The sequence below is a fragment of the Myotis nattereri genome, assembly GCF_964212035.1.
Source record: "Myotis nattereri genome assembly, chromosome: Y".
NCBI lineage: Eukaryota > Metazoa > Chordata > Mammalia > Chiroptera > Vespertilionidae > Myotis > Myotis nattereri.
In genome coordinates, this window is record NC_138094.1 from 26032352 (window position 1) to 26049383 (window position 17032).

General features: G+C 41.1%; 1 protein-coding gene across 1 annotated transcript in view; it reads right to left on the reverse strand.

The window, feature by feature from the left end:
• Positions 1 to 17032, reverse strand: part of LOC308512391 (centriole and centriolar satellite protein OFD1-like) — a gene marked incomplete at both ends in the record, with an annotated part of 323346 nt that overhangs the window by 280274 nt on the left and 26040 nt on the right. Inside the window, 5 exon segments of the mRNA XM_081082156.1 lie at positions 7155 to 7268; positions 8265 to 8377; positions 9841 to 9965; positions 14877 to 14972; positions 15500 to 15630. Of these exon segments, the coding sequence (XP_080938282.1) occupies positions 7155 to 7268; positions 8265 to 8377; positions 9841 to 9965; positions 14877 to 14972; positions 15500 to 15630 (579 nt within the window).

Genomic DNA, 17032 nt, shown 5'->3' on the forward strand with positions numbered 1-17032 from the left:
CTCTTCCCCTAATTCCCACAAAAGCAATCGAGCCTCTCCCGCCCAGAACAGTACAAAATTAGTACAAAACCAGCACCCCGCCCCTGAACCCCCCTAGTCATCTTACCAACATTTCCCACTTGCCCTGGGCCGATCCCTTCCTGGAGTTTTAGCTATTACCTCTGCCCTGATCATTCTCACATCTTTTTCTCTAGCACAGATCTCTCCCCGAGTCTCATCCGCATTTCTGGCCAGTTCCCTACCATCAACACTTGGAAATCCCACAGCATCAGCTTCAGACCTGAAGTTATCATTCCTGTCCCTTTTTATCATGCCTTTCTACACTACATTCACTCATCCACCAGGGCTTACAGGCTCTAACTCCCCCAGATACTGCAATGAGACTACCTCTCACCTTTTACCTGGACAGCTGAGCTGAAATAACCTAATCAATGTGCTCACCCTGACATCAGTCTCTCTGCCTTCAAGCAACCACCATCAGCAGCACCCTTCATTTCCTGAAAAGAAGACCTGGATTTCTGTTGCTGTCTCTGCTCTGGTGGTGTCCACACCTTCTTTCCGGACTGACCTGAAATAGTACACTACTTCTGCACTGGGAACACTGCACCTCCAGCAGCAGACTCATGCTACCTGGGTATATTTGTGCCTCCCTTGCTCTGTGCTTTGCTTTCAATCTCTCCCTAACCTAATACTCACTTCCTCCCACCTCTCCCACACAACCCCACCACTGAGCAAGCGCCCAGGACCCTGAAAAAAGAGATAAACGAACAGAAGAATATACCATGTTCATGGACTGGTAGAATTAATATCATTAAAATGTGCCTACTATCCAAAGCAATCCTTAGATTCAATGCAATCACTATTAAAATGCCAAGTGCATATTTCACAGATCTAGAAATATGCAAAAAATTTATATTTGCATATAAATTTGAATGTTCTGAACATTCAAATGAGATACAGAACACTGAAAAAGACCCCAAAATAGCCACAACATTCGTTTTTGTTTTTGTTTTTGTTTTTGTTTTTGTTTTTTGTTTTTCGGTATAGCAAAGGCGGAGATTTGTTAAAGAACAAGTACAGACTCCAAAGTAGGGAGGGGGAAAGAGTACCACAGAACAGACTCCCACATAGGGAGGGGGGTAGGGTCCCCTAGCCTCAACATTCTTGAGAAACAGGAACAAATGAGACTACATTGAACTAAAAAAACTTCTGCAAAGCAAAAAAAAATCAGCATCAAAATGAAAAGGGAATCCACTGTATTGGAGCACATATTTGCCAATAATACATATGGTAAGGGGTTAATTTCCAAAACACATAAAGTACTCCTATAATCCACCAAAAGAAAAACAACCCCATTAAATGTGGACAGAAAATCTAAATAGATACTTCTCCAAAGACAACATACAAATGGCAAGAGACATGAAGATAGGCTCAATGTCACTAATTATTAGAGAGATGCAAATTAAAATGACAATGAGGTGCCACTGCAAACCAGCCAGAATAGCAACCATTAATAAGTCATACAATAAGTGCTGGTGAGGTTGTGGATAAGAAGGAACCTTAGCACACTTCTGGCTAAGGAATACAAGATACAGCCACTAAGAAAAACAGTATTCCTAAAGTGACACCTCTCCACCACCACATTTACACAGTATTTTGTACCTGCCTTCTCACAACCACATGAATCTGTTTGTTCTACATCTATTGTTCCAGGCTTTATTTGCCTATTCCCTGTAGCTCAAAGCAAAAGTCCTCACCTGTCACAGGTTTAACTCAATGTCAATCCCACAGATGGCTATGCTTGCCTTTCTCCTCTGGCTCTGGAAGAGCCTAAACTTTTGTAGGCTACACTTTCCCCCCAGCAATGCTAAGAGACAAATTCATAGGTTCACCAAAGGATTTTGAAGGTTTTTGCTAACAGGACAGAAACAACACAGTCATTTCGGACTCATACTCCTGGTCATGAAATTCAAATACCAGAGGAGGCAGTTGATCATTTTCACAGGCAGAAATGCAATCTTCTTCTTGCTTGCAGACCTAAATGCCATCACTTTATCACATGGAATAGCAATCTCAAAAGAGAAATGCTGTTTGGTTGCTGACTTTAAACAATAAAGAAGAAAAAAGGACTATATCTTTGCTGTGCATTGCATAACAACATTTCGTTCAACAGACCACATATATGACAGTGGTCCCATCTTCTCTCTATATAAAAGTCCAAGCAACGGTTAAGACTGGCCGGTAGCTATGATGTGCACTGACCACCAGAGGGCAGATGCTCAAGGCAGAATCTGCTCCCTGGTGGTCAGTGTGCTCCCATAGCCAAGCTCCCATGACCAGACAACTTCCCATGGTTGCTCCCGCGACCCCACCCCTGCCAGTAGGCCCCGATCAGGAGTGGACAAGATGGCCCTGTTCACCAGCCAGGCCAAGGGACCCCCCAAAATCATGCACCAGGCCTCTGGTAAGATTATAATGGAGCTGAAAAATCACTACTGTCTAACTGGTGTGGCTATCACCACATGGTAATGTAATACAATGCATTACTCCCGTGTCTATGGAGATGCTAATGTAAACCAACCCACTGTGCTGCCAGTCATATAAAAGTACAGCACATACAACTACGTCTAGTACCTAATACTTAATAAATATAATAAAGGACCATGTCACTGGTTTATGTATTTACTACACTACCCTTTTAATCACTGTTTTATAGTGGTTTTTTTTTTTTTCTAATGATAAAGAAAAGTGTGCTGTGAAACAGCATCCCATGTTATATGGGCAGCAACTTCATATACCTCATGTTTATTACATCTCTCGATGGCGTCATTTTCTCCTGTGCTTGATTTAATCTTGTTTTGTACAGTAACATGCTGTATGTGCTTGTACCGGAGGGGCAATAGGCTACCTGGATGTACAGGAGGCTGTACCACCTAGATTTACAAAAGTGCACTCTGATGTTCACACAACAATGAATTCCCCAAGGACACATTTCTTAGAATACATACCTGCTATTAAATGGTGCATGACTGTACTTTGTAGCTACCTAATTAGTATTTCCACTGGACATCTCAAAGATATCAAGTTTTGGATTTTTTCACTTCCCTTTGTATCCAAACGAAGAGGGGAAATGATGATTATAAGAGAATTTTTCAATGATCAATGTAAACATTACTTAAGAATAATTTTAAAAGCCATTGTTATAATTTTCATTCTATCTCTGAGATAGAACACCTATGAACTCAGTTGGTTTCCTTTATTGTATTATTTTTATTTCCTACTCACCCAGGTCTCTGCGAAACAACCTATCACAGCCACTCTTGGGTGGCCACTGCCCCTACTCAGTATCTATCCCATCAGAGGTCTTGGGTTGTCCCACTGCAGTATGCCCAGCACCCAGCACACAGGAGGTGTTTGTTTTTCTTTTTTCACAATTAAATCAATGAGGTGATATTGGGTGATAGAGTTTTCATATATGAAGTGAAGGTTCTCAATGAAGTCTCGCTGAATGAGTGCTTTACAGGATGGTGTACCCTGGAATCAGTGAGAACAATCCTTTCAAAGTCTTGTTTCCTTTGGCAATTCCTCATCTCCCTGAGTATGCTGACTTGAACCAAGAAACTACTTACAAGAGGCGTTGAACATGATAGTCCCATCCAAACACTGGAAAAACAAGAGGTGGTTTTACTTAAGAAATCTCCTTTCAAGCTTGAGGCTTAAACTCTTTATTTTAAGGAGAAAAAGATCTGGCTGGAGTATGAGACAAAGCTCTAATCTCCCCCTAGAGCTTTCCTCCCTGATTCCACACAGGGGAGGGAAGTGTGTAAATTAGAGACAGTAAGAAGAAAGAGAAAGTGGGCCAGACAAGTTTGATGACGAGTTTTCCTCCAATGTCATCAGCTCTTCTGAAAACTGAAATATAAAGGTTCTTCTGTCCTTATTTTTTTTTTTTTAAAGACATGAAGGAAACAAAGAATTATTAACATACTACAATCACATTGAAGATGTATATGGGTATTAACCGCCATTTCAATTTTATACTATGATTTCCCAAAATGGAATGGTTTCTGAAGAACTGTCTTAAGCAAAAAGGTAACTGCTTTGTCAGACTATGGACAAATAAGAAAAATACAATCTTCCAAAACTCAATCAGGAAAAATCAGAAAACCTGAATAAGCCAGTAAGTACTGATGGAATTGAAGCAGTAATTAGATAACTTCCAGCAAACAGAAGTCCTGGTCCAGATGGCTTCATAGGGAAGTTTTATCAAACATTCAAAGAAAAACTAATACCTAATCTCCTCAACTATTCCAAATATCCAAGGGAAAGGAACACTTTCTATGAGGACAGCATTACCCTAATCCCAAATGCAGATAAAGCCACTACAAAGAAAGAGAATTATCCCCGATGAATACAGACCCTAAAATCTTCAACATAATTTTAGCAAATGAGATCCAGCAATACATTAAAAAGACCATACATCATGACCAAATGGCATTTATTCTAGGAATGCAAGGCTGGTACAATATCCACAAATCAATAAATGTGATATATCACATTAACAGACTGCAACACTCAAAAATCACATGATCATTTCAATCAATGCAGAAAAAGCATGACAAAATCCAACACCCTTTTTTGATAAAAACTTTCAGTAAAGTAGAAATAGATCATATCTCAACATATTAAAAAGCCATATATTACAAACCTACAGCCAATATCATACTCAATGGCTAAAAACTAAAACCATTTTCCCTAAGAATAGGAAGACAGGGATGCAACATAACAGGATATAAAATTAACACCCAGTAAACTATGGCATTTTTATATACCAATATTGAACGCTCAGAAAGAGAAATAAAAGAACAATCCCAATTAGCACTGCAACAACAACAAAAAATTGAGACTTATGAATAAACTTAACCAAAGTGGTAAAATACCTATACTCAGAAAACCATAGCACATTGAAAAAAGAGGTAGAAGAAGATATAAACTAGAGGAAGAATATACCATGTTCATAGATTGGCAGAAATAAATACCATCAAAATGTCCATACTACCCAAAGCAATCTTTAGGTTCAATGCATACCTATTAAAATACCAATGGCATATTTCACAGACTTAGAAAAATACTCTAAAAATTATACCAATAAAGACCTCAAAAGCTGCAGCAAGCTTGAGAAAGAGAAAAGTTGGAGGAATAACAATACTAGATATCAAGTTATACTAGAAAGCCACTGTAATCAAAATAGCCTGGTACTGGTACAAGTATCGCATACAGAGCAATGGAACAGAACTAAGAACCCAGAAATTGACCCACACCACTATACTAAACTAGTATTTGACAAAGGAGGCAAGAGCATACAATGGAGCAGAGGCAGTCTCTTCAAGAAATGGTGTTGGGGTAATTAGACAGATATATGCAAAAACATGAAATAAGACCAACTTATACCATACACAAAATAAACTCAAAATGGATAAAAGACTTAAATTTAAGTTGGGAAACCATAAAAATCCTAGAAGAAATCACGGGCACCAAAATCTCAGCCATCTTACACAGCAACATGTTTATGGATACAATGCCTAGGGCAAAGGAAACTAAGAAGGAAATAGACAAATGGGGCTACATCAAAATAAAAAGCAGCTGCACAGCAAAAGAAACCATCAAGAAAATAACAAGAGCCCTGACTGGTTTGGCTCAGTGGATAGAGCGTTGACATGTGGACTGAAGGGTCCTAGGTTCGATTCTGGTCAAGGGCATGTACCTTGGTTACAGGCACATCCCCAGTGGGGGGTGTGCAGGAGGCAGCTGATTGGTGTTTCTCTCTCATCGATGTTTCTAACTCTCTATCCCTCTCCCTTCCTCTCTGTAAAAAATCAATAAAAGTATTTTTTTAAAAAGAAAATAACAAGAGAGTCTACTGCATGGGAGAACATATTTGCCAATGATACATCCAATAAGGAGTCAGTTTCCAAAATATATAGAGAACTCATACAATTTAACAAAAACAAGGTAAACAGTCCAATTAAAAAATGGGCAAAGGACATAAATAGACACTTCTCCAAAGAGGACATACAGAAAGCCAAGAGACATATGAAAAAATTCTCAGAGTAACTAATCATCTGGGAAATGCAAATCAAAACAACAATAAGGTACCAGCTCACACCTGTCAGAGTGGCTATCATCAAGAAATCAAATGACAGCTGTTGGCGAGGATGTGGAGAAAAGTACACTGCTGGTGGGAATGCAGACTGGTGTAGCTACTGTGGAAAACAGTATAGTTTCCTCAAAAAATTCAAAATGGAACTCCCATTTGACCCAGTGATCCCACTTCTAGAAATATATTCTAAGAAACCCAATGCACTCATTAGAAAGAATAAATGCACCCCTATGTTCATAGCAGCACAATTTACAGTAGCTGAGATTTGGAATGAGCCTTAAGTGCTCATCAGCAGATGAGTAGATAAAAAAAACTATAGTACACTTACACAATGGAATACTGTGTGGCAGTAAAAAAGAAAGAACCCTTACCATTTGCAACAGCATGGATGGACCTGGAGAACATTATGCTAAGTGAAGTAAGCCAGTCAAAGAAAGATAAGTATCACATGATCTCCCTCATGTGTAGAATCTAATGAACAAAATAAACTGATGAACAAAAATAGACCCAGAGACATAAAAGCATGGAACAGACTGTGAAACCTCAGAGGGAAGTCAGGGGAGGGGAGGTGGGTAGGAAGAGCTCAATCATTGAACTTGTATGCATATATGCATAATGAGTGAACACAAATAATGGGATGGTGAGGGCCTGTGTGTGTGTGGGGGGGGGGGGGGGCGGGCGTGTGCCAGGAGCAGGCTGGAAGAGGTCAATGGGGGAAAGAAGGGGACTTCTGTAATAGTTTCAACAATAAAGATTTTTTTTTAAAAAGCCACTGTTGGGGAAGATTAATGAGAAGCAACTCCTTTAATTTTCTCCTCTTTACATGTTCAAATTTATTTCAGAAATGTATTAACAATGGCAATACTCAACTCTAAGACTTTGAATAATTTATGCTTATAAAGGTCCTCCCTCAATAAATGAAATAACTCACTAGGAACAGGCTGGCATTTAGTAGCTATCATACTATCTGTAGTTACAACCAAGGAAAACTTACTTGGGTAATGAGAGGAGATAGGTCTGGCAGGAGGAGCACCCAAGGCAGTTCCCAAGAGAGGCATGTCACCAGCAGGATGGAGGCCATTCACTTCAAACTGTATCGGCATGTCTGCTGCATCTATAATAGGTACAAATGAGTGTCCCAGGAGTCCTTAACAACAGCAAAAGAAGGCAGGGCAGTATGGGGGTAACTTTGGCTGCGCTCAAGTCTCAGCCAAAGCAACCAAGCCAGATCTTTTCCTACAGAATTAATCCTAAGACTTTCAGCATACCACTTGACAATCTATTTGCTTCTCAAAGTGTTATTACACTTAAAAGAATTAGATTTGTTTCCAAAACTAGATTTATAACCCAACAGGAAAGTGACAGAATTCACCTGACTTGCTGATAATTATATGAACTCCATTTAGATAGTAAAGCCTTAACAAAATTGTTAAAAAGTTAGTTGCAAAGAATTTACCAATTTTATTAAGCTCTTTCATTTAACTGTTCAAAGTAGAGTACTTTCAGATTTGACAATGAAGCTCACAATGCAAAACTACAGATTATATACAAATATAAAGATTTCCTAGGCTAGAGAGAACCTTAGAGCTGACTGACTTCTATATCCTAATTTTATACTTAAGCAGTATGCTCCCAGAGAACAATCTAAGGCAGAGCCAGAGCCAGGCCTCCAGTTTTCAGATAAGGAAGCTAATATACTTCCACCTCCATTCATTCACTAAGAATGAGGTTTCTACATCTGATGCAGTCATCAGAATCTGTATAACTTAAATAACTTAGCATCTTCATATTCCATAAAAAGAAAAAAAAATTAAGAATCAGGTATTTTAATCTGAGGCAATCCCAAACTTGGTAAATTAAGTTAAGGGTTCACTTGTGAGCTTAGCTCCAACTTTGAAATTATTGGTTATCTTGAAAATTAAAAAAAAGTAACACTCAAATAGACCCATCAAAATCTGTGATATAAAAAAGGTAATACATCTGTATCCATGTTTTTATCACAAAATACAAATGTTGTAATTTTTAAGGCCTTTGATTTAACAATGGATATATTTCACCAAGACTTAGCTTTCTACATTTTCAACTGTTAAAAACTGGTACTTACATTTAAACTTACGTTCAAAAGATGATCCAAATTCCTCATTATCCTCAAAAGATAGTTCATCCACATTTGAAAATTTATGTCTGTCTTGAACTTCAGTTTGTCTTTGATAAAGACTGGGTTGAAAGAATAAAATTCATGAGTGTGAAGTTGTAATAAGGTAAAACCAAGAGCACAGGGCTATGAAAAGCCTTTGTGACTCTGGAAAAGGCTCTAGAGCGGTGGTTCTCAACCTTCCTAATGCCGCGACCCTTTAATACAGTTCCTCATGTTGTGGTGACCCCCAACCATAAAATTATTTTCGTTGCTACTTCATAACTGTAATTTTGCTACTGTTGAGAATCGTCATGTAAATATCTGATATGCAGGATGTATTTTCATTGTTACAAATTGAACATAATTAAAGCATAGTGATTAATCACAAAAACAATATGTAATTATATATATGTTTTCCGATGGTCTTAGGCGACCCCTGTGAAAGGGTCATTTGACCCCCAAGGGGTCTCGACCCACAGGTTGAGAACCGCTGCTCTAGAGAATGAACTGTGCTCTGTGAAAATGAAAGCTGTCCTGCACTGGGCACGCTCCATGCAACTGGCATCATTCCAAGTAATCAAGACATTAGCTTGGGCACTCTGCAGAACCACCTTACACTGTGAGGCAGGTATTATATTGCTGACAAGAAATAATGTGGCACTCTCAATGCTTTTATATTTTCAAGAACCACAAAACGTTTTTGAAAAGAACAAATTCTGCACAGCATCAGTATGAGTCAGCTGAAGATGCAAAACTACAAGCCCCATGTGCATCCAAGTGCCCTAACTCCCACATGGGTGTGCTGTTTCTCCTCTTGGCTTTATCATGAGAAAGCAATATAAATAAATGCACATTACACGCATTAGGACCATGATGGACACATGTGGCAGTTTTCAACTCTGTACACTGGGAGTGAATCAAAATATGCAGACAGATGTCCAGCCTGGAGCCCAGAACTAAGGAGTCAGAGTGCCGTCCATATGGATCAAGCACAGACAGGAGTCTCCTTTGCGCCTCAATCCCAGCCTGGGTGACCCGCCACCCAACTTCTACATACGCCATTCTACTTCAGCAATCAGACCCTACAACCCACTACCAATTCAGTATTTATCTCAATAGACAAATTAGACTTTTGTTTGGACTAAATGCCCAAATATTTTTTAACTGACTTATTTTTTTTGAAGGACTTTAAAATTAAAATGTGTGAAACTACTTCAAGTTTAAAAATAAACTGAATTTGCTTCTGTAGATTTTGTATGTTGCTTTTTTATTTCTATAAACCAAGTCTATTCATAGAACTATGAAAATGCTTACTGCTACCATAGTGCACTGTGTACACATCAGGTTTAGCAAACAAGGAAAAATTAATTATTTGCTAAAAGGAATTTTCCCCAAATAATTCAGATGATTCTTGAAGATTACACATCATCTTACAATCTGATTCTACACTCCACATGGTCTTGAGCGTCACTTTAAAACAACGCAAAGTCAGGGCCATTCAGCTAACCAGACTTGGCTGGGCCAATCAGAATGTGGAACTTACTTGGCTTTCTGCTCCAGAAGGCTTGAGAGTGAATGGATGGAAAGGCTGTGCCTAGATTCAGTTGCTGAAGGCGGGAGCATTCTTTCAGGACAAGGACTGGGAAAAGCAAAGGACTGGGATTGGTCCAGACCTAAAGGGCAAAAGGTATCAGGACAAGAGTATTACAAATTACACAGTGAAAACAGCAACATGGTTCCCAAGGAGTTTAATTTGAAAAGAAATTCTATTATCCTTGCAAATAGTTGAGTATGATGTATAACTGACCCACATTATTAAGGATTCAGCATTAATAATAAAACTAATCAGCAGTAAGGGAAAAGCCATTGATTACCATTCTCTGAACACGTCTGCATGTCAAGCAAAATGCTGAACTTGCTCTAACCCGTTGCCTCCCACAATGTTATGTCACAGGGGAGAAGTCTCTGGTAAGCAGGCAACCATAGGTGCAGTGAGGATGAAGCTACTCAGGCTAAAGATTTCCCAGGTACAGCAAGCATAGACTTCTCCTCCTTCTTGCTCTCTACAGCTCACTCACTCGTACTCAGATAAAAGGACCATGAAAGTCCTGAAACCCTTTCTGCAGAAGCTTACCTACATGAGTGGAGGCAGACTCTTAGATGCTAGTGGGCTTCTAGCAACAGAATACCGAAGAAAGCTTTTTCTAAGCAATCAATCTCTTGCTCTAGCTCTTTCATTCTTGCCTTGGTGTGATTACAAACTAAAGATCAGAAATGTGGGAGCAAACAACTGTGCTTGTATTTGGATGATTTATGATCCTTGGTGTAACTGTCTCTCCCATCAGCTTTTCCTGTTTGAGATGATTTTTTTCAAGAAATCCCTGCTTGTTTCACCAGTAGGAGACACCATAAATCTGCTGGCAGAATGATGAAACAGAGATGGCTTTGGCTGGGGGCTAAATGAAAATAATGTGACCAATGAGCAGGAAAAAAAATTCAAATATGCTTGATATTTTTTTTTAAATGAAGAGAGAGGTATTAATAAGAACAAATATGCACACTAAACAATTTCTGAAGCCAATTCTTATTTATTAGCATTTTTTTGAGAGCTTTATGTACCAGTTATAACTTCACAGACCTTGTTTTTAGGCCTTTTTTTAGTCCTCATTTAAAGATGTATTTTCCATTGAAGAGTGAAAGGGAAGAGTAGAGGAATAGGGAGAGAGAAGAGAAACACTGATGTGAGAGACACCTCAACTTGGCCTCCCACATGCACCCCCAACCAAAGATGGTGAGAAAACCCACAACTGAGGTATATGTGGTTGACAGAAATGGAACCCACCATCTTTTGGTCTGCAAGCCATCGCTCTAACCACTGAACAAAATTAGCCAGAGCTAGGCCTTCCTTCTTAATGCATGATATTATTTCACAACCCACGATCCACAATCATATTCATAAATTTGGTAACAAAGCCTAAGCAGACCTGAATTCACTGTTGATAAACTTTACCTGAACTGATGCAAATCCATTCATTACCTTTATTTATTCTACCCAGCATGGATAGTCACATATTTGACTGCAAACATGGTTCACTAAAGGATGCTGCCCCAGAACTCCCAGGGCTGTGGCAAAACCACTATAGGGCCCAATCTATCTATGCTAATATAAGTTTATGTGGTTGTTAAGCCCTCACGCCGCAATGCCCTCATGCCCATCACATCCATCATCAGGAGGCTGCGTGCACAGGTGGGCGCAGACTTGATGCTGTGTGCACGGAGGTGGGGCCTGGCAGCTAGCTCCACATGGCGTGGCCTGGGGTGCCGCAGTCTTTTTGCATCAAGGGTTCAGGAATTTGGAGAAGGGGCTGACACATAAATGGATACACTGGACAAGAAGTATAAATTTGGAAGGCATGGGGGAAAGCCAGGCGGAAACCAGCTCTCTAGTGGAGTGGCTTGCCGAATTTCTGGACCCATGGCTTTTTATTTACACATTTTGCCCTTTAGCAAAATAAACACACATATCAAAGGTCAGGTTTGATAAACAGGAAAAAATTATCAGGTTAGAGGAACTGCTTTTGGCCTTTCCTCTAGCAGCAGGTAATAATTTGCAGATTTTCAGCCCTGCTGAATATCGAAGCCCATCAGCCTTCTGGTGAACTTCTCGCATTTATTATGACCTGCTGGTCTTAGCTTCTAGCACTGGGGGTCCCGAGGCTTTACATGCCTGCAGGCAGGGACCCTACTCCAGCCTACCTCTTTGGGGCAATTCATCCAGGAGCCTACATCTTTGGGGCGATCTATCGTGGGGCTCCAGAACTGAGAGGGCACAGGCCAGGCTGGGGGGCCCCTTCCGCCTGACTGCAGGAATTTTGTGCACCAGGCCTCTAGTCGATAATAAAAGCATAATGTGCTAATTAGACCGGACAGCCGAATGACCTTCCAGACATCCTTCTGGACAACCTTCCAGACAAAGCCACAGCTGCGAGGTCTGAGGCGAGCCACCGAAGGTGAGTGCACAAATTTCATGCATCAGGCCTCTAGTTTTCAGATAAGGGTATGAGGACCTGCAGCCACAACAAGACTAACAACTCTGCTCCTCCCACATTACACCTGGGGAGCTAAGGCTAGGTCATACAGGTAGGGAGGTGTACAGATGCTGGGACTCCCTAAGCAAAACCTGGACATGCATAGCCAGTCTTGTGGCCGCTACTCTCTAGCAATGCCTCCAGGGCAATGCATGTGTTTGAAAAGGTTCCATCCTCAAACTATTCATCTTTCGAGATCACTGTGATTTCAGCTGTGGGCAGTTTAGCAAATAGGCGTGAGAGAAAATAAGGAACAGGGAAGGAGTCAAGAGATAAAAATGAAACTAGCGTGGAAGATGGGAAAAGGAACTGAGGAGGAGTGAGTACAAATAGGAACTGAGGAAGGCTCCAGGCCAGGAAATGTGGAAACCAGTTCAACTGCTAACACACAGAAACTTTCTTTTTGAGCTTTGTATCTCAGCTTCAGTACACCTGTTATGAAGAAGAGGCAGGCAGTATGCATCCTCAGGGCAAACATGCAGTAACATGATAGCAGTAATCCTTCTGAGTATCTGATGTGTTGCAGGCACTCAACTGAGAGCCATCTCATTTTGCCTTCTTCACCATGGCAAAGTAGATATTCATATCCCCATTGCAAATGAGGAAACTGAGGTCCAACTGTAGCTGGAGAAATCACTGGGTCAAATTTTTCCGACTTTAGTGGTAGTGGGTGGCTCTTGCAGTATCTTTAGAAAAAGACTTTTCTAAGACTCCCATGGGAGAATGAATGTATTTTATTGGTGTGTAATTATATTTTCTGGTCTGCAGGGTTCAATGTCCCTTAGCCTAGTCCTGAAAAGAGTGCAGACGGGGCTCCAGCAGAATCAAAGAGTAGGGCCAGTATCCAGAGTGTCCATTCCATGGTGGAGCAGGGCATGATTTAGTGTCAGGCTACATTTAGTACATCAGTACACTGTGTGAAGTCTACATGGCTGTGGGTCACAGGGTGAGTAGAGGGAGGTAAGAAGACCATAAGCTGGGAATCTGAGGTGAGCAGCGAGAGAGAGGGGCTTCTTTGTTCAGGAGCTTAAAAATTAAATATTCCTGTACTTGCGGTGGCATGCCTATTTCTGGCTACTGACTTATTCCCTGGTGTGACTGACTAACAGATAAGCAACATCCCACGTCATGCAGACCTCACTGGGCATGGGTCCATTGTCTAGTGCCTTCCCACAGTGATCTTTAGGTAATAAACTTGGAGACTATTAACTGCAATTCCCTGGCAAAGCTGTATAAATGGCATGTCTCTATTACCTAATCTTCCTTTTACTCCTTCCCTGTTAATAACCAGGTTATTATAATGGTTATCACAAAGAAGTTAAATGTGTCCAACCAAGGTTAATCAGTAACTTCAAAATTGAGGTGCAAAAACATAAACACTGTATATAATCAATGTGATATATACTAACCTCTATCTAAAGCAACTGAATGACAGGTCCACCAGTCACTCTGACATGTACTGATACCAGGGGGCAGACACTCAACGCAGGAGCTGCCCCCTGGTGGTGAGTGCGCTCCCACAGGGGGAGTGCCGCTCTGCTGACTGACCTGTTCCTGGAGGCCCACCAGCCAGCAGCAGTAGCCACTCACTCCCTCAGTAGTCCTGCAGGTCCAATCTCTAGAGAACAGGCCAGGCACCAACAGACCAGTACCACTAGCACAGGGCCACTAGCCTCCTGAAAGTTGGCCTCAGGCACCGCAGCTGCTTCCCCTCCCTAGACACTCTGCAAGGAAGAAATCTTGACAATCCCTGGGAACGTCAGGGACAGATCTGGATCCTGGGCAGGCAAGGGCATCCCACCACCTGCCCAAAGGGCAGATTGCGTTCTCCCCCTACCGCCCCTCCATCCCATACCCTTTGGGACAGGCGCCAGATGCAGGCAAGCGCCACTGCAGCAGACCAGCTTCTCCTGATCAGGACTGACTGGGCGTGAGCCTGCGGCAGGTGCAGCAGGATCAGGATGAGCGAGAGTGGTAGGCAGTAGCAGCAGGTGGCGCTGGACTGCCAGTTTCAGCACAATCCCCACAGGCCACACTGAGGGACCCCACCCATGCACAAATTCATGCACCAGGCCTCTAGAGTGACATAAGTCACCCTGCTTCTCACATATTTTACTCATCTCTCAAGGAACACGTAAAAACCCTGAAGGGTCAGATTGATCTTATTATCAAGGTAACAAATATAAAAGAAAAACCAAGGTCCATGAATTTGGGAACCTCTGTGCCATTACACCTTTCTTATTTGGGGTACAAGGCTCTTCCAAGCCAAAGGAACCTATAAAAGCAAGTCACGTTAGCTGATGACTGACTGGTTGGTATTCCTGAAATGGACAGAGTTTTTACTTCTAAGATGACATATTTCTATGGCTTTTCCCCTACTATGAGAATTACTGAAACTTCAGTAATGATCCTTACATTTCCATATATACTGGAAGTTTTACACATACACATTTGTAAGTTAAAAATCTCTCTAACCTGTCTCAATCTGCTTCAGTTGCAATTTTAAATCAGCCACCTGCATAGTTAACCTCCTTACAGAAGCATCATAATTTAATATCTGGGCCTTCAGCTTTGCAGAATGCTCAACCTGAAAAGATTTAAAGAAGGGAAGAAATCAATGTAAAAGAAATCCCAGTTCACTTCAAAAGGAACAAGTCTTTTATAGGGCTTATTCTCTTTTCCATTTTGCCCATTCTGAGCAGCTTCATGCCTGTGGTCCACAGGTCCCTAGAAAACAATAGAGCACACAAACAAGTTTGCCACCTCCATTTGCACTCATCTCTAAGAACAGTTCTATAAGGTAGGAGGCAGACACCAGAGTGTCAACAATTCTAAGTCACAGGGCAAGAATCAAGAGACATTACTAGAGGGCACAACCGAGACTGGGACAATTTCTGTTTATGAGTGCGCTTTCCTTGGGATTTTATTACTGTTATAAATATAGTTATATCATCACCCAAGAATTTCTCAGGTGAGAAGGTTACCTTAGAATAGTGGGGGGATAATTTTTGATGTTAAAACCAATCTGATTTACACTGGTGTGACACACACCATGCTTACATGTGTACACAGTGGATCAGACTAACACCCGACCAAATAAAGATCAGTACTCACTTCACTTTGCAGCTGTCTCTGCAGAGCCTCCTTGTGAGTTTCAAACTTCTTATGCCCTAACACGAAAGCAGCTCCTGCTTCCTTCAACTGTTTCTGCAAATTTACCAGTTCAGGAGGTGGTTGAGCTATAACTAAGAAGGTAAAAAAGCCTGGTGATTATCAACAGTAAGTTTTCCCATCTCACTTAGCAAAAGCAGCTAAAGATATTTTAAATTGTTCTTTCTTTTCTTTGTACACATGTAGTTAATACCATATTAATTCTATGGAATGGACTAAGAGCACAAATTTCAGAAGAGTTGAATGCATGCAGAGGCAAAGTTCACTACTCTTTTCTAATGCAAATGAAAGAAATTCTTTCAAATCCTTTAACTAACCTGAAAGCCCACCTCTTTCCTCTATCACACACAGGAGGCATAAAAGGAGTTCTCCATCAAAACCTGTTAAGTACCCCTAGGTCTAATCTGATCTGTGCACCAGTCAGCAACACTCAGGGTTCAAGCAGACATCAGATGGAGTTCCACCATTTCAGTCACTGAAGAACCACTAAAGGGTGATTCATGTAGGTTAGCCACTAAGGGTGGTATTGTTCTCTGGCCTAGTAATCGGGCCATGCTGTTAACTCCGTGGGCCCAAAGTAGGAGTGGGGAAACTTTCTTCTGCCAAGGGCCATTGGGATATTTATTTTTAGTTAGTTATTTATTTTTAAATATATTTTATTGATTTTTTACAGAGGGGAAGGGAGAGAGATAGAGAGCCAGAAACATCGATGAGAGAGAAACATCGATCAGCTGCCTCCTGCACATCCCCCATTGGGGATGTGCCCGCAACCCAGGCACATGCCCTTGACCGGAATCGAACCTGGGACCCTTCAGTCTGCAGGCCGACGCTCCATCCACTGAGCCAAACCGGTTTTGACATGGATATTTATAACATCATTTGCAGGTCATACAAAATTATCAACTTAATTAGCCTCCTATATTTGGTCAAACATTTAATTAACTCACCCCTAATGCCTTGGCAGGGCCAGATCAAAAGATTTTATGGGTCTTCTATAGCCTGTGGGCAGGACAGTCTCCACACTTGGCCTAAACCATCAGGGAGGGAAGAATTCCCAGAATTGGGAGAGAAAGATCTGGCACAGGCACAGAGCAATGGTGAGAGGTCATCCTGTAAGCACTGGATCTTGCCTTGCTGAGAGGCACAGGGCCAGCCCACAGCCAATATATACAGTGGGGGTGAGGATGCAATGGTGGAGAGGGAATAATAACCTCAACCTCACTCTCATTCCTCCTTCTCAATGGCCAAATCTGAGCAGCAGAAAGTGAGGGGAGATTTGTACAACCCAGAAGGCAGATTTGTAGTTTAAAGATACTTCTTAGTGACACTAATAATATACTATAGTAATAGCAAGCAAAAAAGGAAGTAACTTCAAATTGAGAATCTTAATTTTACAAAAATTTTCCTGATTGAAGCCTTCCTTACAGATACAAAGCATAGTGTCATAATATTAAGCTAATATGAATTACAAAGACA